Below are 20,023 nucleotides of genomic sequence, written 5' to 3' on the forward strand. Positions count from 1 at the left end.
GGGTCTGTGCCCTCCTTCTCTTCTTCCCGGGTGGAAAGTTGTATTTTTCAAAGGGAATCTTTCCATCTACAGCTACTACCGCAAGCAGGGTTATTTCACCTTATTTTCACACTTCTGCACACACAGGAACGATTCAGGGATTAAACTGTTGAAAATGCTGCTTGGTTTTGTTGTGTTTTGGGTTTGGTTTTTTTTTCTCTTTTATTTCTAAATAGTAACACGAAAGCAGATTTCTCCCAGCTCTAGAGGAGCAGCAGCTCCTGCATGTGAAAATACAGCATGAACTTCTCATGGAATCCCAAGGGAAATGAGGATGCCAAAGATGATACTTCACGCATCACCTAAAAGATCCTGCAGAGGCCACGCAACACCTGGTCCAAGTGGTTTTTTCTCCTTCCCTAAATACCTTTTGACTGCAGAAATCACCCACTTTGAAGACCAAGCTGAGGTGAACGTTGCCAGAGAACACTGCTTACCTGGGGAGCCTGAGGAAGAAAAGCAGAAGGCAAACGGTGCAGAAGTGAGACCCGTGAGCAGTGTGACACAGAAAAGCTTGCAGGAGGCAAACGCACCTTCTGACAAAACCACCAAAGTCAAATGCATTTTAAAAAGCAAAAAAGGAACCTGCAAGAGCAGCACAAGAAGTGACAAATATAGGCAAGGGGCTGCCTTTAGTTTTTAGGTTAGGACTAGGATTTCTATCCCTTAACACCTTCAAGATTTCAGAACAGGGAGAAACTCCTTTTCCTGCAGCAGTTTTCAGGTAGCAATCATGATTATGTCCCATTAATTTCAAAAGGCCCTTCAAAGCAGACGCTCCTTCCTGGCATTGCAAGAAGGAAAATAGCACTAAAGTGGTCTTATTTGAAAAGGAAGAACAAGTATTTACTGCAGAAGTGTTTCAGTTCACTGCCGAAGTCTGCTACAAGGTAGCATGAGTGATATACTGCTTTCATTATTCAAGTTAAATAAATCTCCTCCTTTCCAAGCTATTGAATATAAAGTTAGGCTGGCAGAGTGGATTACATTTGATCTATGTACCATGACAAGTACTGAAAATTGTGGGCTTCATTGCTATGTTCACCCACTCCTTCCTGAACAGAAGAAGAAAGTGTCAATACACGGAGCAGCCTTTGCTCTGCTCCTTCAGCACAAGAAATCACAAAGCTGCTCTGGAGATGGAATGAGTATACAGTCTGACACCATGGAAACAAAGAGAAACTCCTTTTAACTCCCTCAGCCATCCTTCAGGGTGTGGCACCAGACAAAATTTTTCCTATTCATGAACATTTTTTTATTTGCATCTATCACAGTTCATGACAGGCTTGATTAATGCTAACCCAGCCTTATTTTTTTTATTATTTATAAGCCTATGGATGAAATCTTAATCACTGAGGAAGCTATCTGATTCAACCTGGTTTCTGCATCATTTGAAAATGAAAGTATTTAAATGTGCTCTAATTGCCTCAGAAGAAGGAGAGGCTGAGTTTCCAGCATTGCTCAGCAGATGGGCACCTCTGATATCAACCCGCAGTCTCTACTCTGGGGTTCTCTCACACAGGCTGGGAGGCTGATAAGCCTGCAAGAAACACTTGGATAATGCTGAGGAGATTCTGCTCGTTACTGGGGTTTCTCTTACCCCTTCATCACAGCCTGAGAGCCCACCCACACCCCACCCAGGCACAATCAAGCCACCACTGGAAAAGAAAAAGCTGAAAAGTGAAACCCCCCCAGTTTCCAATCACTGCTCAAAAGTACAACGCGTTGTTTATTTCATAACCTGCTTCATCTGTGGACTTGTCTTCAGCAGAACCAGGAAGGCTCCCCATGCAAACAAAACCCTTAAGTGCACTCACTCTTCAATTCAGCATTTTGGCTCTAGCAAGAGCCAACCTTGTTTTATGCCTTCACTCCAGCCCCAGAGTTGTCACCAGAACGGTCACGTAAATCAGAAACCAAAGATTTGAGTTTCTAACAAGTTTCATCAAGAAGTTTAGAAACAAAACCACAATCATGAAGGAAAGTTTTATTTAACTTGTAGTGCCCACATCCTAAGACTAAATGTATTTTTAAAAAAATAATTAAAAGTGAGCTGCAAAGAAAAAGAAGTAAAACAAGGACAGATTTTTACACCTTTAGGAAATCAAGGAAAAACAGGCACAAATTTACATTCATTAGTTTCAAATATGGCAAAGGAATGTTCTACTGAAGAGGAGTAAATAAAATCTCACTTTCCCACCTCCTTGTATGAGACAGCACATGTCATGCTCTTCAAAGCCAGACTGATCTTGCTGATACAAGGCAGATTTTTCCTCATATTTTTTTTATTAATGTATTTGTATTTTAAAGATCATAAAGACCCTCCTAGAGCCATTTGGTGCAGTCTCTACATACATTCTAAAGTACTGAGTATGTACTTTAACCACTGGAGCAGCTTGTTACAACCTCCACATAAAAACTGAAAGTCATGCATATTTGAAATTCTGGTTAAGCATCAGTAACTATTGAAGGATTTTATTTCATGGTTGCTAAGCCACTTTAAATCCCCATTACTGTTAAAATCTTGCAAGTGACAGCCCAGAACGGTTTAACCCCTTGAGAATAAGGGTTCATTATCAAAGCAAATATCTTATCTCTAGAGATACTACCAGAGTACATATCTCAACTGCTTCTAATACTGAAGAATTTCCTTTGCTAAACACAATAGGCTGGGGAAATAAGGACTTTCTAGTGATGTCTTAGGAAGCCAGAGGGTAGGAAGTTGTGCCATCATAACCTTTTACTCTACCCTGCAAAACAGACGAGTATGAGGTGGCTACCATTTCAGCCAAGCCCTGTGCTGGATGGGGTCAGTGGGAGAAGCCTGAGCCCCCCGTCTTGGGGCTACAGTCAAAGGAGCTGAAAGCAGCAGGTCACTGACCAGCACCCCTGAGAGCTCAGGGAGAGCTTCTTCCACAGGAGCAGCTCCTCTGATCTGAACAGTACCCTCCAGAGGCCTTTCCTCTCCAGATACACTGGGGTTGGGGAGGGAGAAAGAGCAGCAATGAAAGAGCTGGAGGGGGAGAGTAGGGAAGTTTAACATCCTCCCCAGTAAAGAGCACATCAGTTTATCTCAGCAGACATCCTTGGCTTGTGCAGGAGCAACTTAGTCCTGGCAGGTGAAGGGGGAGAACTCAACCTTCAAGAAGATGTGGGTGTTCTTAAAGAAGATCCCTCTCTACCTTCACTTGGACGGTGACCTTGCTTGCACTAAGGGCTAAGGAAAAGCATCAAGCTGTAATAAAACTGTCTTTCTCCCATCTGTTTGATGAGGAATTTACAATTTCTTAGCTTAAAAAAACTGCAGTGCAAGTTAAGTATTTGCTTCATGGGGACCCTGTCTCAGTATCGTCTCCTGCAAGGATGCAAAAAGACCCAGTATTCTCTGTACACACAGCAGGGCCAGTGCCCCAAGCACTGAGGCCAGAAGACACTCAAAGTAGTAAATAAATACACATTAAACAACTCTAAAAATGAGAAATTAACAGCACTGATTGTTTAGAATTACAATCCACCTTATTACAATAATCTTCACATTTTAGCATCTTTTTAACCACTATGCAACTGCAGAAGTCACTCTCTCTTCTAAACCAGCCATACAGAAGCACAAAGCACTATGAACATTTGTGTTTGGCAAAGTAACTTGCTTTCAGAACTTAACATACTTTTGAATCACAGTTCACAGGTAGCAGGTGTGTCCTGCTAACACAACATCCTCTGTTTCTGCTCTCACTGCATCCTGCCACCAGCAAGACACCTCAGGGATCCTTCCAGGTTTCAACTGCTCTCTCTGAAATCCTTCTCATACCAGTTTCCTCCGTGCAGCCTCACTGGGGTCAGCTGCTCCTCACTCCTGCCTCAGCCCTCTTGTCTTTATTGCATTCATCTGGTCTTCAGGCTAAGCCACATCAGTCTGATGTGCCTACAGGGCAAAAGATGTTACGTGCTTTACATCTCAGGAGCATTGAGCTACTCCTTTTACATTCTCCTTTTTACTTCTTCCCTGCCTACTTCCTTCTTGCTTTCACCAGCAAGATACAACCCTAGATATTTTAGATAACAATATCAGATATATTAGATATACAACATTTTCAACATTAGATAACTAAAGAAAAAGAAAGAAGATTTTTCATTCTCCAAGCCCATGCACTGAATTTCCACTCACATGGAAACTCCAGATTCCTTTTTTTTCCCTAGCAAAAATATAGCTAGATAAGACTTAAGCATTTTACCTGGAAATGAGACAAGGGGTAACTATCAGCTTGGAGAAAAAACAGTGAATCCTGTGTTTCTGTGAAAGCCCATTTTCTTCTCCTCCCTAGTCTGAAGCTTGAAGCTGTAAGTGGACTAAAGCAGGAGGAAGCACAGGCTGGACCCTCAACCTTCATCTGTGGCCTTGTGCTCACAGAGGACTCTGCAAACCACTGCAGACCTCACACAGGAGCCAGGACAGCCTCCAGTCCAGCGTGCCCCACTGCCACCACCCTGCACTAGTGGCCATCTGGGCACGTGTCCCAAAGCAGCCAGATTTTGGGTGCTGGCTGTGCAGTCAGGACTGTATCCTTTGAGAAGAGCCTGTCCCAGCACCACAAGCTCATACGTACACACACATCTGATCTACACCCAAACCTACCCAATGTTTCTTAGGACTGACAGACACTTAGGAGTGGTTTCCTCTCTAGCAATGTGATCCCAGCTTTCCAGCTACCTGCACACATGACCCCTTTCCTGCACCACATGCAACACCTACATCTCTCACTACCTTGTGCAGAACAGGACCAGGCAACGCCCTACACTGGTTCCCTCTGCTTTTGTGCACCTCACACCTGCTACCCAGTGAAAACAGCTGCTGGCTCGTTCTGAAGAACAGCAAGGCACTCGGATGGACGTTCCAGACTTTGTGCATGCACAGACAGGATGCAAATCCACCCCCTCCTCACACAGACTTTCCTCAGGGGCAAACAGACCTCAGCAATCTCCTAAGTAAGGATGACTATGGCACAGAGCCTGTCAGCTGGCCTGCAAAGAGCAGCAACAGGGAACAGACCAACTTCCTTACACCTTCAGGCTGGTCACAAGAGTCTTCCTTTTACTTCAGTGCTTTACAGAAGTATTTCTTCCTCCCTGGGAAAGAAATCTTTGCTAGTCATATTGCATGTGTTAAAACCCTTATGGTAAAAGTCAGCAGTCATGTCTGTAGAAACACAGCAGAGAAGAACAACAATAAGAATCCCAAAGCAAACAAAGTCTCCTTGAGAAGCTAAGGGTCAAGTGGAGAATTTAGCAATGATATTCCTGCTCCCACACACAATCGTAAACTTCAGGGATTATCTCCCAAAAAACACACAGACAAAACTGGTACGTAGGTCGCCCTATTCAAGGGAATTGGGCAAAAAATCTGGGCCCAGGCAGGTCGTGGTTTATATGACACATTAAAAATAACAACATTAAAAAGAACAGGAAGGTGGAACGAAGAAGAAATTCAAACCATAAGCTGGCAAGTGGTCCTGGAGCCATCCCAGCAAACACTACTGGCTACAAAGAGCAGAAGGTCCCACCAGGTTGCTGTGTGTTGAGATAGTCTTGCTGCCCCCACTGCGCGCTGCAGGGAGTTTTTCTCCATCTCTGGGAGGAAAAAAGGTCCTTGTACAAAACTGTTTTCCTGCCCTGATTGGCTCAGATGAGCTCCTTCAGGGGCTCGCTGTCCCCAGGCACCGTGCCGTTCAGTGCCGGGGAGGTCTCAGTGCCCAGATATCCCAAGAGGATCTCGCTGCGCCGCCGCGACAGCTGCAGGATGTCTTCTGCCAGGGACTGCACCGTCGTGTACCTCACGTTGTCCAAATCAAACATGTCCTTCAGGTACTGTACTATCTGGTGCTGCAAAAAAGCAACAGGAAGGGTTTACAGCACGGAGGCTTTATCCCCCCTGCCAATACCAGCTGCCTGGACTGCAGCAAGCAGAGAACCCCCCAAGGAATTCTGTATGTCTGCCATACAAGCAAAGATCTGCTGCAGGCTGGGTTTTACTTTTGGGGCTAAATGCCATCGTGCCTCTGGGACAGGACAGCAGAGCTCCTGAAGTCAGGAAAGCAATGCTGATATCCATGGCAATATCCATGCAAACATGCAATGAAGGCAACACAGCCTCTAAGGAGATTATCTACAAGAACAAGAGGATTTCAGCTTTAAGACCAAATACATAACTTGTAAGATCCCACCTACTCCTAGACAAGATACTCTTTCAGCATATGCACCTGTGATCTCTTCTAATATTGATGGTACAAATGGATCTTATCATGCAGATTTGCTATTAGTTATGGTAAATTGTGCTGGCAATTCTAATCAATCTGAATTCAGCAATCTGCATCTAAAAAACAGTGATTTTTAGAAGCTTTTTGTACAGAGCCAAGTTTCTTAATGCCACATCACTCACCACAAGCATCTGCAGCTTGAAGGGAGAAGACAACAGGAGTTCCACACAGATTAAGTACAGAAAAGCCATCTTACCTTGAAAAAACTGCAGACTTCAGATAGCTGCTGCTTGGGCCCCAGAAAACCAAAGGCTAGAACAGGACTGACATGCTCCGATACGGAGTAGAAATGAGAGATAAAACCATCTGGTACCTGCCACAGGGAAGGGAAGAATCGGTTGGTCTTGGTTCTCAGATAGAACAAGCAGTTTATTGTGTATCAGTTAGCACATTCCCTGCCAGAAAGCACCAAGCTTCAGTAACTGAAGTTAAGAGCTACTTAAGAACATCTCTTCCTTCAGTATTACATTTATCTTTGAGATCCCTAGAAGAATGCCTAGAGGTTTCCATCTTTGTGTTTCTAAACTACTATTTCAGGAGGAAAATAAATAGAAGAAAATTAAAGGCAACCACCAGGCAAGTCTTTATAGACTAGTTATAATCTCTGGACGAAGCCAGAAAAAGGCATGCAAATATCCAAGACAGAGCTACTGCATGACAGCACCAATCTACCTTCCAGGGCTCTCACTTCTCTTTGTACCTCCTCAGCAAACCCAGTCGTACCAACTGGTTGTGGGACAGAAGTTGAAAACATGCCAGAGGCCACAGACAGAACTGGGGTTGTGAAGTCGTGGCTTCCTGTTCCCCAGGTCCATGAACTCATTTGCTGTGGTACTTCAGAAAGCCACAGATTTAAGGGAAATGAATCAAGTAAGAGCTCCTCAGCAGTCAGAGCTGGGAAGCAGAGAAGCACACAAGCCCTTCATTGAGATGCCAGCAGGGAAACCACAGCTCAGAAGCAGCCCCTTGTTGCTTGGTGTCTGTGACCATTCCTGCAGCACTGTGAGCAGGGAGAGGGAACACCAGACAGGCAACATTGGCTTTTGAATCCTCACATTAAGAAAATGGGAGAATGATTCAATAAAACACTGGCATGGCACTGCAGCAGTGACAGCAGGACCGTGGTGCTCTAAAGCATCACAAAGAAAGTGATGTTCATAAAGAATGTTCAGTCTTGTACCACACAGATTTTGCATTTTGTCAAGATCTAGGTGTTATATTTTCAGCTTCAAACACATAAGATTCTTCCACTTTGTTTTGCTTACCATCAGAAGCCTCCTTTTTGCTTTCAGCACTGACCAGCAGGCAGTTGCTAGAGCCTAGGATTAATGGAGAGACCATCAGTTACTGGGATTACTTCTCAAAAAGTACCAACCAACACGTCACCATCAAAACACCAAAGCAGTGGCTCCTTTTGTGCCAACAACTCTAAAATTAGTGACAAATTGAAGGATTTAGCCACTCCAGATGTATTCCAGAAAAGCCAAACTGGGTTTGAAGATTGCTAATATGACCTGACATAGTCGCCAAGCACCCCAGAATGCAGACTGTGAGCAGAAAGCAGTTAAAAGGTGCCTTCCAACCATCTTCTTCTCAGTCTATGAAACTAATCAGTCTTATATATTTAGCTGGAGGCCAAGACAAGAGGAAAGTGATTAAAATTGAAGGAATGGAGACTTAGGTGAGACATTAGGAAGAAATTCTTTAGTGTGAGGGTGGTGAGATCCTCACCCAGGTTGCCCAGGGAAGCTGTGGCTGCCCCATCCCTGGAAGTATTCAAGGACAGGTTGGATGGGTCTGTGAGCAACCTGGGCTGGTGGGAGGTGCCCCTACCCATGCAGGGGGCTGGGACTGGATGATCTTTAAGGTCCCTTCCACCCCAAACCAGTCTGTGATTCTATGAAAGTGCCACTATTGGAGCCTCAGTGTCTGCTGAGGTACTACCAGAGCGAACAGCCAGGTGGAAAAAAAACCCACACATTTTATTCCCTACATTTTGATCCTCTTGTTCTCATTCATGAAAATATATTTTGTCATCTTTTAACACCCCCATGGCATCCCTGGTAAAGGCCACTAGAGAAATCAGTGTATTGGAGCCAGCCAGACGCTTTCAAAACAAGGAACACTTCCCTGTAACAATTTACATGTACCAGAAGACAGCTGGTTAGGCCTCCAGGAAAGCATTGGGATTTCTTAAGAGAAATTCCAGCTCAGCCAGGACAACTGAGGTTGTACTCTGCCACTGCCACCTCACACCCAGCACCAGGACTCCCCCTCCAACCCACCGTCTCCTTGAAGCTGTCGGAGAGCCAGCGGTTGCGCAGCACGGCCAGCACGGAGGAGGGAGGGTTCTCCAGATCCTCAAAAGCATCCATCAGGATGAAGTCCAGCACAATATCAAAGAAACTCATGCACACCACCTGCCAGAGAGCAGAACAGTCTGTAAAGAGAACAGGTTTTAAAAAAAATAAAAGATAGAATCTTTACTCTTCAGTCTGAAGCACCAAAATGCAACAGGCTCAACCATGCAATATAATTTAAGCAGCAGCTCTTGCACTCCTGGGCTGTTCCTGCATCTCCATTAATTTCCAATCCCTCTGCAACTTTGTAGAGATAACATCTTTACCAACCCCTCTTCCCTCCAGCTCCAGCTGAGTGGTTGGCCAGGTCTCTTGCTTCAGTGCATAACGTAGCATCTCCTCGTAGCTTTCCAGAAAAGCTTTTGGATTCTAGGGGAGCAGAGAAACAAAACACTTCAGAAGGTACAACAGCTGGGAACACATTTCACCACAGTTTGACTGCTCTGAGCTAACATCAGCATCAATGCATGTGACTGGGTCAAGTTTTTAAACCTCTTTGGTCAGAAAGAGAGCATTTCTTTCTGGGAGGCGCGGATGGCCCAGGCTCAGCTGTGACTCAAAATACCTACAGTGCTCCACTTCCTTCAAGGAACAGAGACATCTGAACACAAAATGAGCCAACTAAGGGACTAACACTGTGCAAGCAACAATCTCCCTGTCCAGGGAATGACCAGAGACTAAGCCAGTGATCTGAGAACTGGTATGTTGTTGAGGCAAACGTTGATTATCTTTTCCCTTTCCCATGTTCCTGGAGATGATGCCATGGCTGATGCACAGGCTGCACCCTCTGCTCCAGTGAGGCACAGCATCAAACTGTGGACAGGAGATGCACAGAGAGGCTCTTTCAATACAATTTGGTTAAATAGATTCAAAGCACATGCTTTTTATTTTTCACAAGAGTCACCAGTACACAAATTAAGTTTTCTTCTTCCAACACACTGGACATACTCTGTGTTGGGATGGAGGAACAAGTGTCTCTGTGCTCAAGACACAGTTAGTTGTTACACCAACTCCCTACCTTTTCAGCCTTTGTCATCAGTCCTATCACCATTTGCTTCCCAACCTCTCCAAAAAACAGTTGATTGCTTTCATCCTCCAGCAGCTCCTGTAAAGGGAACACAAGAAGCCTCCTGTGAGCACCTATGCCCACATAAATACTGAGTTGGGAGAAAAACAGGACAGTGCACACAGCAGCACAGTCCTGCACACACCAGTATCATTAACCTTTAATAAGCTGGAGTCTAGAAAACAAAAGTGCTCTTCTCCAGGAAGCAAGTTTAAAATTAGGCTGAAAGACTGGAAGTGGCCAGGGTGCAAAAGCTGCAGTTCAGGCCCTAGAAAAACATTACCAAGGAAAGGATTGTGCTAAGAAGGAAACCTTGCTCCACCACCTCAGAGGCTTTAACTCCAGCCCAGCTCCAGCTGTGAAATGGGAATACCAGCTGCTGGGCAGCTCTGAAATTCCCTAACTTCCTAGAACTAAATCCAGCACCTGTGGCCATGTAACCTCCACCCAAGCTGGGCACAGGGACCTCTCCCTCTCCAAATCAAATTGGCCAGGATGGGATTACAAGGCTTCACACCTGTATTGGCAGAGGAGAAGATGCTGCTGGCAGCAACATGTCCCAGAAACCCAAGAGCCTCAAGCTGTCCTCACCTGGAAGGCCTGCCTGACACAGTGCAGCTTGGCGAGGAAATCCTGGTCACTGTAGCAGCCAAGGAGCTCTGTCCTAAAGGGAAAAGGGAAGGACAGTGTAAATTCCAACTCTCCTGATTTCTGTGTTCCTACCAGCTATGGTGCCCTAAAAAAAACACCAACAAACTCAATTTCCCAGTCTGTCCCTTTGTTCAGCTCCCTGGGGCACCTCTGCAGAGGCTGTTGCAGCTCAGGACCATGCCAGCCTCACAGAACAGTCACACTGCCCACCCACCCTTTCTTAACATGTTCATCCTAAACTCTGGGGCTAGTTCCCTGGGAAGTCCAAATTAGCAGGAAGGACTTCCAGACTTTCCAACCACAGAGGGTTATTCTGGTTATATTTACAGGGCTGTTCAAAGGCAAGTGATGTGTTCACACTGCTCAAAGGAGCCTCCACACAAGGACCCACAACTTCACCTCAGTGTCCGGCAGGCAACCTTCCCTTCTTTCACCAGCTGCAGAGCTTCTTCATATGCTGCTACTGGCTTAGAGAGGTGGAATGGTATTTCCTCAAAGTGGAGAGAGTCAAAGAGCTGTAGAGGTGGCAAGAGACATGGGAAGAACAAGATGGTCTTGTTAAATACTTGCAAATTCTCAGAGACTGCACACTAGCGAGAAGTGCCTCCTTCAGCCAGCTGATCTGCACAACGTTAATTGTCATTGATAAAAGGTATTTCTTTTTCTACCAGTTTCAAAGCTGCCTCAGCTCTGACACAGCTCAATAACCCCTAAAATTCACACAACCAAGCCCCATTACATTAGATTTGCAGTACTTCCCTAGCTGCTATGGCATGTTTTCTACAGGAGGTAGGAAGAAGATATGGAAATGCTGGTTGTAAAGGACTGCACTATGCCATGTTTTATCACCTTCCTCTACCAAGATGTGTTTGGCTCCACTGCCTTTGTGGCTCCCCTCCAAGCAGCTGGACTGGGACACAAAACTGAAACTTAAGTCACCTCTGCTGCAGAGAAGAAGGAGTCCTCAGAAATGGAGCTGTCTTCATCATCTGTCCGGAGCCGCAAGGATCCATCCGCCAGTGGAAGCATTAAAGTCTTCTCTGGAGGAGAGGAAGAAGCTTCATGTGTTGGAGTTCATGGACTACCACTCCTTTTAGTCTTGTGCTGTCTCTCCCACCCCCACAAACAGCACACAGTCACAGCTTCATTGCCCAGTTTACAGAAAAGCCATAAAACCAGACAGGAAACTGGCATTCCAATGCATTTCTGCCCCAGCTTCCATACCAAGATCCAGCAGGACACTGTCTGATGGAAGTGAAGACCCAAACTCTTCCTGCAGGTGGTAGGCTTGATGCAAGAGGGATTCCAGCTTCTCAGCAAACTCCCTTTTCTGGGACTCCTCCTTGAACACACATGAAAGCCACCCTTAGTTAGCCAGCTGGGCAGAGACAGATTGACAGCACAAATATGGAAGGAAATTTTCAGTGAAATGGGATTTACATTTTTCAGATTAAATGATTTAATTGAAAAAAAAGAGGACTCATTAATCCTACAATGCAGCTAATAATGCCAGGGGTGGAAAGCTTCTACACAGTCTGTTCAAACTCTCTGGCTTTTTAGCTTCCTAATTTTGTTTTCCTCCTAAAAAAAAGGAAGAAAGAACTTAAGAACTTTAACCTGCCATCCAGAAATACAGGTATGTTAATGAGTTACAGATCACTTAATCCTTCCAACTTGTGAATTTAGCCTAATTTCAAGAGAGAATCACATCAGAAAAACCTGTGTTGAATACAACAGAGTATCCAGAACTGGACAACAGAGTAAGAGTCCTTGGATGAGGGTGCTGGTCATAAGCAAAGTTTGCTGTAAGCAGCACAGGGGCTAGGAAAAAAAAATAGAGGGAGAAAAAGAAGCCTTACAAAACATCTTGCCTTCATACCCCTGTGCCTGCATGAGTGTCTCACCCAGAAGACAGAAGCATTAACAAGAAGCATGAAATCTATTTTGATCCTGAAGCAACCATTTTTAAGTAAGTTTCAGAAATACTACAGGATTCTTCACTGAGAGACAAGAGAATCTAGATTTGAATAAATATTATCTAGCACAAAAGATAAATATCCCACATACTTGCTACACCAGGTCCTGTTCATGAGAGTATGGGAACACTTTTTGCCAGTGAGAACCCCTGGTGGGTTGGGAGGTCAGCTCCTTTCACAGTCCTGAGCTACAGCTGTTTGGGTCTCCTCTTATTACAGGTCTTTCCTGCATAGTACTCAAGTCCAAGACAGCAAAGCTGCCCAAAATACTGGTTTCTACAGCAGAAGGTTAAAGGAGTCACACATCTCCCTGCCCCACTGGCTCAGTGAGCTCCTACCAAGTCACCACTTTGCAACTGGCCTCTGCTTCTCGACCCAGCTTCCTCAAAGTGACAGTGACCATCAAGATCTTCACTTTCAAATGCATTTAAAAGTTAACAGACACGACACTGGCAGGCAAAAAGCTCCTTCTCCCTCTCCAGTGCTCTACTGGTTACAGCCTTTTCCTACCACAGCCTCTGCCACTGGAGGACTTGCATGACAGTGATTGACATGATGCTGGAAGGTGGGTAGAAAGGCTGGGGAATGAGGGGGTGAGACTTATTAAAAAGGAAAATAAATTAAAAACACCCACTCACATTACATAAGGAAGCCAGAGATATAGACAGCTCAGTCTGGCCCAGCTCTGCTCTTCATTTGCTCTTCTTTTAACCTCCTGCTAATTACTGCTTCCAGCACCCAAGCTGGCCTTTCAGCACGTTCCCCAGCTGGCAAACACAAGTGAAAAGTAGGGACCTACCTCTGGGATGCTCTCAGACTTGCTCTCTTGCTGTTTCTTGCTGTCCCAGGGCACGGGGGTGCTGGTACTGGCATTGTCTCTCTGCCTGATGGTCAATGCCTGCTCCCACTTCTGCAGGGCCTCCTCAAACAGCTCCATGCCTGGGAACACAACCAAACATAAGCTGTGAGAGTCCCAGGACACGTCAGAACAAAGAGATACAGCACGAGTCTCTGCTCACTGAATCCAGCAAAGGTGGAAGACTCTCCCCAGCTGATAAGAAAGAATACATGTATTCTATTTCTTCCCCTTTTAAACATGGTTTAATTTGGACTAGAAGTTAAGGAGAACACCCTCAGACTGGTTTCATCAGCCATGTTACTTCCAAAATGCTGTTCTCTGCAAAAGGTGAGCCTGTTACTCAAAGAAGTGTATTGGAAGTAAATGATTCACTGAGAATACAGGGAAGTGTTTCTTTAGGAGAAGATGGGAATTTTATAACTGACAAGTGACTGAGTTTAAGAGCTTCCAATCAGAGTTTTACTTGGAGCTGCTCTGTGTCAACTTACACCACCTTTTTCCTGCCACAGCAATAAACAACCCTCCCAGGGCCATGTTGCCCACATGCTTGTTTACCTTGAATGTAGAGGCTTTCTGCACTGGAATCAACAATGGCTCCAGCATCCCCCATTGCCTGGGCCTCCCACACCCCTGCTGGTATTGGACTTGCAGAGTTGACTGCTACCATCTGCAGGGAGGGAGCAGAGAGCAGCAGGTGCCTTTGAATTCTCTCCAAGGGTAAGTCCAATGCTAAGATCACACAAACACCACGACCAGTTGCATTCCAATGATAAACCATTTCCCCACATCTGCCCTTGTGCTTCCCCATATAAGTACTCGCTTGCCTGGGAAGGTATCAAGGATTCCTGTCCTCTCCCACTTGGGTTCATGCTCTGCTGTCAACAGTTGAGAGCAGCACAGAGCTGAAAGGGGAGGCAAGGGGAGAAGTCCTCCCCTTCTCCGCCCAGCACCACAGAAGTGTCTTTGAAAGTGCTGGAAGTTGTGTGAGAAATACCTTCCCAATCAATTTACACTGAAGCTCCATTAGGAAACAGTGAGCTGCATGATAGTGAGCCCTAGCAGGAGAACACTGATGGAGGCAGCAGAATGAGAAAGGTCCAAAGTGATCACCACAAAGATGCAATAATTTTGATAGAAAGTTCACGTCAGCCCCAGCTGGCCAGACAAAAAACACTGGAAATAAGTGGGAGAGCAACCACAGTCCAAAGGAACAGATTATCAGCAAAAACAGACCAGAGGACTTTGGCCAGGGGAGGTCCCTGCTCTTCTCTTTGTAACCAAACCTACTCCTGGGAGGGCTGGGCACTGTGATCCACACAGCAAGTTACCAGCTTTCTCCAACTCCACACCAGTGCATAAATGTCTTTTAAAGCCTGACCCAATAAAATGCTGGGTTCCAACACTACCAATGGCCAGTGTTTTCATACAGCTTAGAGAAAGATGTCCAAATGTCAGCCTGATACAAGAAAAATACAATAATCATCTGACAGATGAATTCTTGCCCTGCCTCCATTGATTAATCTCTGTGGAGCATTAATAAATCACCCTGAGATCCAGAACTACAAATCACTAGTTCCCTGCTGCCAACTTACTTATTAGATGACAAAAGAGAGCCCCAAGAAGCAGAGGAGAGAGCCAGAACTGAAGCTGTGTGAAGGATGAGTTGTTTTCCTATCCAGTAACATGAAAGCAGTGAGTATGGAGCCCCTGACACTCAGCTCCCACACAATGGAGGGGGCACAGGAGCAGATCCCTCTCTGTGTGGATATCCCCACCCAGGCACCAGCCGTGAAAAAAGAAATGTAGACAGGTTTTTTTTAATCTAAAGAGAAATAGACTTCAGTGACACAAAACACAGATAGCATTGGTGGGAAGGGAGAAGCCACAGGGGAATTAAATGGGAGTCCCTGCAGGGGCAAGAGAGGCCAGAGCTAGACACAGCTTGGTCCTCACTGATATGTCGCTTTATATCCCATCATATCCCAGTCATCCCAGTGGAATACCAGTGCAGGGCTGCACACCCAACGCTGTGCCTGCACTGCCGCCTGCTGGAGACACACTTTGGCCAGCACAGGCTCGTGGCAACTTTCCGGTTGCTTGAAGCTCACAGGACAAGCTGAAATACAACCATGCTGGGTAGGGCGCTGCTGGCCGACAGCTCCCTGCCAACGGGGGATTATTTTTCCACCCATCCCCTCCTGCCCCAGCACTGCTAACCAGCCCCCGAGGCTGGGGGTGACACTGAGGGGGGTGTTTGGCACCACGTTGCAGTGCACAGAGCTGCAGAGGTTCCCCGGTGCTGCCCACTGCTCCAACAGCAGCACACGAGGCTTTCAATCGTGGAGATGTAAAACAGGTCTTGGAGCCACAAGTGCTCCCCAGCACTTCTGGGTTTGGTGTCTCAAGAGGTGGATATGAGCAGTGACAGCTCCTCCTGCCTGGTCAAGCCTGAATTACCTGTATTTATAAGCTGCTTTTGGCTTTGGAGGAGGTAGAATGACTAGGTTATGTTCTCAACCTACACTGTTTCCCAAGCAGAGCTATTAGATTTTGGAAGTCAGTTTAGCTTTTAACAACCAAGCAACTTGTGAGCAGCCACAGCACAGGAGGGCTGGGCTGGCACAGGGGCTGCTGGGCCACCCAAACCCCACCATGGTGGGAAACAAACATGCTCCTCATTGTTACAAGACCCACCAAAAACCCTGCCTTGCTGCTGAGGGGGTCATAGAGAGCCCCAAAGAATCACATCCCTCACTAGTGTCCCTCCTGCAGCCCCTCGTTGGCCAAAGCAGTGGGATGTTCCCTGGGACTCTCAGCCTCCAAAAATGCTGCTCTGATTTTACACAGGCAACTCCAGAGTGACTGTGAGGTTAATAACAGAACCCACCCTACAATTGCACTGCAACCTGTTCTGCTCCAAAAGTTTTGGCATTACCCGTTGGTGAGTGTCAGCCCAAGGACTTGGTGATCTTGTTCCAGTGGGTGCACTTATCTCCCAACCCTGATTGTCCCAGCCCAGGTGAGGTCCTTACCGAGGCGAGGCTGTGGGAGGAACTGGAATGTTTGCTGGGCTCAATGGAGGAAATCCCACTGAGTGTGTCATTGCTCTTGCTGCCAGGACTCTGGACTCTCTTGCTCGAGTACCCTGGAGTTGGGAAAGTCAGACAAAAACAGGATTTTAGGCTCAGCTGCAGCTGTGAATACAGAGGGGAACATCAACCTGTCAGGTGTGACTGAGGATGGGAAGAGCAGCATCCAACACTCAGAAATGAGTCACAGATCTCCTGTGTGCTCTGTTTTGCTCTGAGACACTAAGAAAGCTGGTATCAGTGGGGATCTGAGGCTGAGGAATGAGTATTTATTCACTGCTTATGGATGGCAGGAAGCAAGCACAAAGCAGAAGGCATCAAGAAGAACTGCAGCTTCCCTCTGGCCAGGCAGAGCACACACATCACTCCCTTGGTTATTATTAAAAATGCTTAAATATTTTCATATATTTCAGAAAACAAATGCTTAATTGCTAAAGTGCTTTGCTAGCACCTGGGTCAGTCCTACCCCAAAAATCGACATAAGCAAGTGAAAAAGCTGCCCATGGTCCAGGAGCCACCACAGAACTGGACAGACCCTCCCAACCTCACCAACACAGCTGCATGTGGGACGCCAGGGTCAGGACTCATCTTGGCATCACCCAGATCAATATGCAACCAGGTCACCATTGCCCTGGGCTGTTTATATTGGGGAAGCATGGCAAAAGGGGTCCAGGGTCTTTCTGTAGGGAAGGGGGATGGGAACTGCAAATCTTGGTGAAAACCTCAGTGTCACTTTTTCCTCACAAGGGCTTTGAGCTCAGGGTGTAACCCTTTCCTCTGCCCACCCTGCGCTCATGGCACTCTGCTTCAGGCTTCCAATTTCATTCTGCATCAATGCACTATACAAACAGCTTTACTCTCCTGTCCTCCCAGCTCTGAGGAACTTCCCATTGCTCCCTGTACACCCTCTTTTCACAGAATCATTCTTGTTGGAAAGACATTTCACAGAATCACAGAATTGTCAGAGTTGGAAGGGACCTCTAAAGATCATCTCATCCAACTCTGAGGGCTGGAGCACCTCTCCTAATGAGGACAGGCTGAGAGAGTTGGGGCTGTTCAGCCTGGAGAAGAGAAGGCTCCAGGGAGACCTCAGAGCACCTTCCAGTGCCTGAAGGGGCTCCAGGAAAGCTGGGGAGGGACTTTTGACAAGGGCTTGCAATGAGACGACAAGGAGGAATGGATTAAAACTGGAGGTTTAGATTAGACATTAGGAGGAAATGTTTTAGTGGTGAGACACTGGAACAGGTTGCCCAGGGAAGTTGTGGCTGCCCCGTCCCTGGGAGTGTTCAAGGCCAGGTTGGATGGGGCTTGAAGCAACCTGGGATGGTGGGAGGTGTCCCTGCTCATGTAGGTGGTTGGAACTGGATGATCATTAAGGTCTCTTCCAACCCAAAACAGTCTGGGATTCTGTGAACTCCCCTGCGAAAACAGGATCCCCTGGACCACATTCCACAGGGCTGCACCCAGGCAGGTTTTGAACACCTCCAGAGAAGGGGACTCCACAACCTCCCTGAGCAGTCTGTCCCAGGGCTTTGTCACCCTCATAATAAGTTTTTTCCTCATATTTCAATGACACTTCCCATGTTCCAGCTTGTGCCCATTGCCCCTCATCCTGTCACTGGGAACTCCTGAACAGAGTCTGGCTCATCCTCCCTGCACCCACACGTTAGATACTTCAGGCCTTGAAGATCATTGGGTCCAACCGCGACCTAACTCTCCCAACCATTAACCAAACTCTGCCAAGCCCATTCTTCATCACAAAAAACCTTTTATAGAGTTTTCCCTTTTCCCAAGGCCAACCTTTCTTCACGGAGGAGACCCTTCTGGTTGGCAAGATGGGCACTGTGATCCCTCCAGGCTTAAACCCACACTTGTCCGGCGCGATCTGCTTCTTCCGCCGCCGCCGCCGCTTCAGCTGATGAGCTGCGAGAGCCAAGGCAACTGTCCCCACAGCTGTAGCAAACAGCACCTTACGTAGGCCTGGAGAGAGCCTCAGCTGAGAGAAGACAGACTTTAAACACAAAAGATAGGAAAAAGCAACAGTCAAAACCCCTTTTTTTCCTTTTTTAAGCAGTCTTACACAGACGACACCCCGGCGTTTCCCCCGCCCGCCCACACGACGCAGCCCCTGCCACGCAATGAAAAGAAACTGCAGAGCATCATTTTGACAGGGTCTGGGGAATGTGGTCTCTATTCTCATCACCGAAACACACCGTAGCAAAGTGCAACCCAGGTTACTCAGAGTCAGTTGTTAAACCCTGGTGTGTATCTGAGCTTTATTGCCCCAAGTGTCGCGTTACTGCAGGAGGGAAATGTATTCATCGTCTTTAACACAGAAGTTCTTTGAAGAAGAGAAAGGTTGAGTCTAGGTGTTCTGGGGAGGGATGTGGAGAGCCCTTCTCTCTCCTCTCCTGACTCCAAGCCCACCCTGAACAGCTCTTTCCCACCACCACAAACTCTCCATGCAATTCTTAAAAACCCTGAAGCTGCCCAGGTCCCACCAGCATCACCCTCTCATGCTTCTGTCCCTCACAGCTAACACAGCCTCTTCTCTCTCTGCAGACAACCTCCAAAGAGAAAACCCAGGGAACAAGACAGAAAAGCCTTTTCTGCATGTTGTACCTGCCCAAATGTTGTGTAAACAAACACGGGGATCTCTGCCACAGTCATTGCCAAGGCCTGGATGATGGACATTCCCTCTGTCCTTCTAAACGCCATGGCTGAGCAAGGATCTCAGCACCTCCAGGAACAACCAAGGGGAAGGACACTTGTGGATGCTGCACCAGCTAGCTGCTCACAAAGACATCCAGCTTTTCATCTGGCTCAGAGTCCTGGGATCAGCCTTCAGAATCCAGCAGTCCTCCTCCTGCAGGAAGAGGAGAAAAAATCAGGTGAGTGAAGGGAACACACAACCTGTACCTTCTTATACTGCACTTCACAGCCCACACACCAGGTCACTTGGCATTGCAATGCCACTACAGGCAAGCAAGAGATATAAAGCATCTTCTCACCAACAGCAACAATTATTTTTCATGTCCTACTAACCACGGGGGCAGATTCCCAGACTGCTGCCCAGCAGCTGCACCCTTGGACTCAACAGCTGCCGGACATTTTTACATGCACCAGAACTGGCTGCACGTGGTTGGAAGGATTTTGTTTGCAGCCCCAATATATATATATGAAAAGATAATTATCATAAATAACCATATCTGTGTTTTCATTGTCAAAACTCTGCTTTTGTACAGTTTTCTGTGCAACCAAAGGGTGTCTCACCCAGGAGGTTTCAACGCTGCTTGAGTTTGCTCAGAGCTTTGCTGGAAGCTGGGGAGGAGGGAAGTGCTTCATGTCAAGGACAGAGCTACAGAAGAATGTATTGAAACCAAGGAAGGGGGTTGTCTTTTAAACACCACAAAGATATAAACCCTTTGGCCCTGCTCCCTGGCAGCCAGCAACCCTGCCACAGCAAGGGGACACAGCTCTTACCCAACGCGTGGCCACGCTGGGCTCTGGTGTCTCCCCACACTGACAGGAACAACACACCCAGGGTGTTACAGCCCCACGAGGGGGGCCTGACCCCACGGCTAAAGGCCACCTCACCCCCAGGCCCCTGGGTTGGCCTGATCCCATCTGGAACCGGCCTCAAGGTGACTGGAGCCCACAGGGACCAGACAC

The 20,023-nt window shown here is 46.8% G+C and overlaps 1 protein-coding gene across 1 annotated transcript; it reads right to left on the reverse strand.

Moving 5' to 3' along the window:
* Positions 1 to 5,715: 5,715 nt before the first annotated feature.
* FAM73B (family with sequence similarity 73, member B) lies at positions 5,716 to 19,069 on the reverse strand. Its single transcript, XM_009998907.1, has 15 exons — positions 18,974 to 19,069; positions 18,152 to 18,362; positions 16,295 to 16,407; positions 13,818 to 13,929; positions 13,203 to 13,342; positions 11,652 to 11,769; positions 11,367 to 11,467; positions 10,827 to 10,942; positions 10,368 to 10,440; positions 9,729 to 9,815; positions 8,981 to 9,079; positions 8,636 to 8,770; positions 7,616 to 7,669; positions 6,547 to 6,663; positions 5,716 to 5,916 (listed from the first exon to the last, which is right to left on the reverse strand). The coding sequence occupies exons 1-15, from the start codon at positions 19,067 to 19,069 to the stop codon at positions 5,716 to 5,718; spliced, it is 1,773 nt and encodes a 590-aa protein (XP_009997209.1).
* Between the last annotated feature and the right edge of the window lie 954 nt (positions 19,070 to 20,023).

This window comes from Chaetura pelagica, unplaced genomic scaffold, assembly GCF_000747805.2.
Source record: "Chaetura pelagica isolate M959 unplaced genomic scaffold, ChaPel_1.0 scaffold405, whole genome shotgun sequence".
NCBI classification, from domain to species: Eukaryota; Metazoa; Chordata; class Aves; order Apodiformes; family Apodidae; genus Chaetura; species Chaetura pelagica.

Bases quoted from the DNA above. Each gene is read 5' to 3' on its own strand.
- FAM73B (XM_009998907.1), bottom strand. From the start codon at position 19,069: ATGGCGTTTAGAAGGACAGAGGGAATGTCCATCATCCAGGCCTTGGCA. The intron at 11,468-11,651 runs GTATGGAAGCTG...CCTCTCCTCCAG, and splicing joins CAGTGTCCTGCTGGATCTTG to AGAAGACTTTAATGCTTCCA. The intron at 6,664-7,615 runs GTAAGCAAAACA...TCCCTGTGGCAG, and splicing joins CAAAAAGGAGGCTTCTGATG to GTACCAGATGGTTTTATCTC.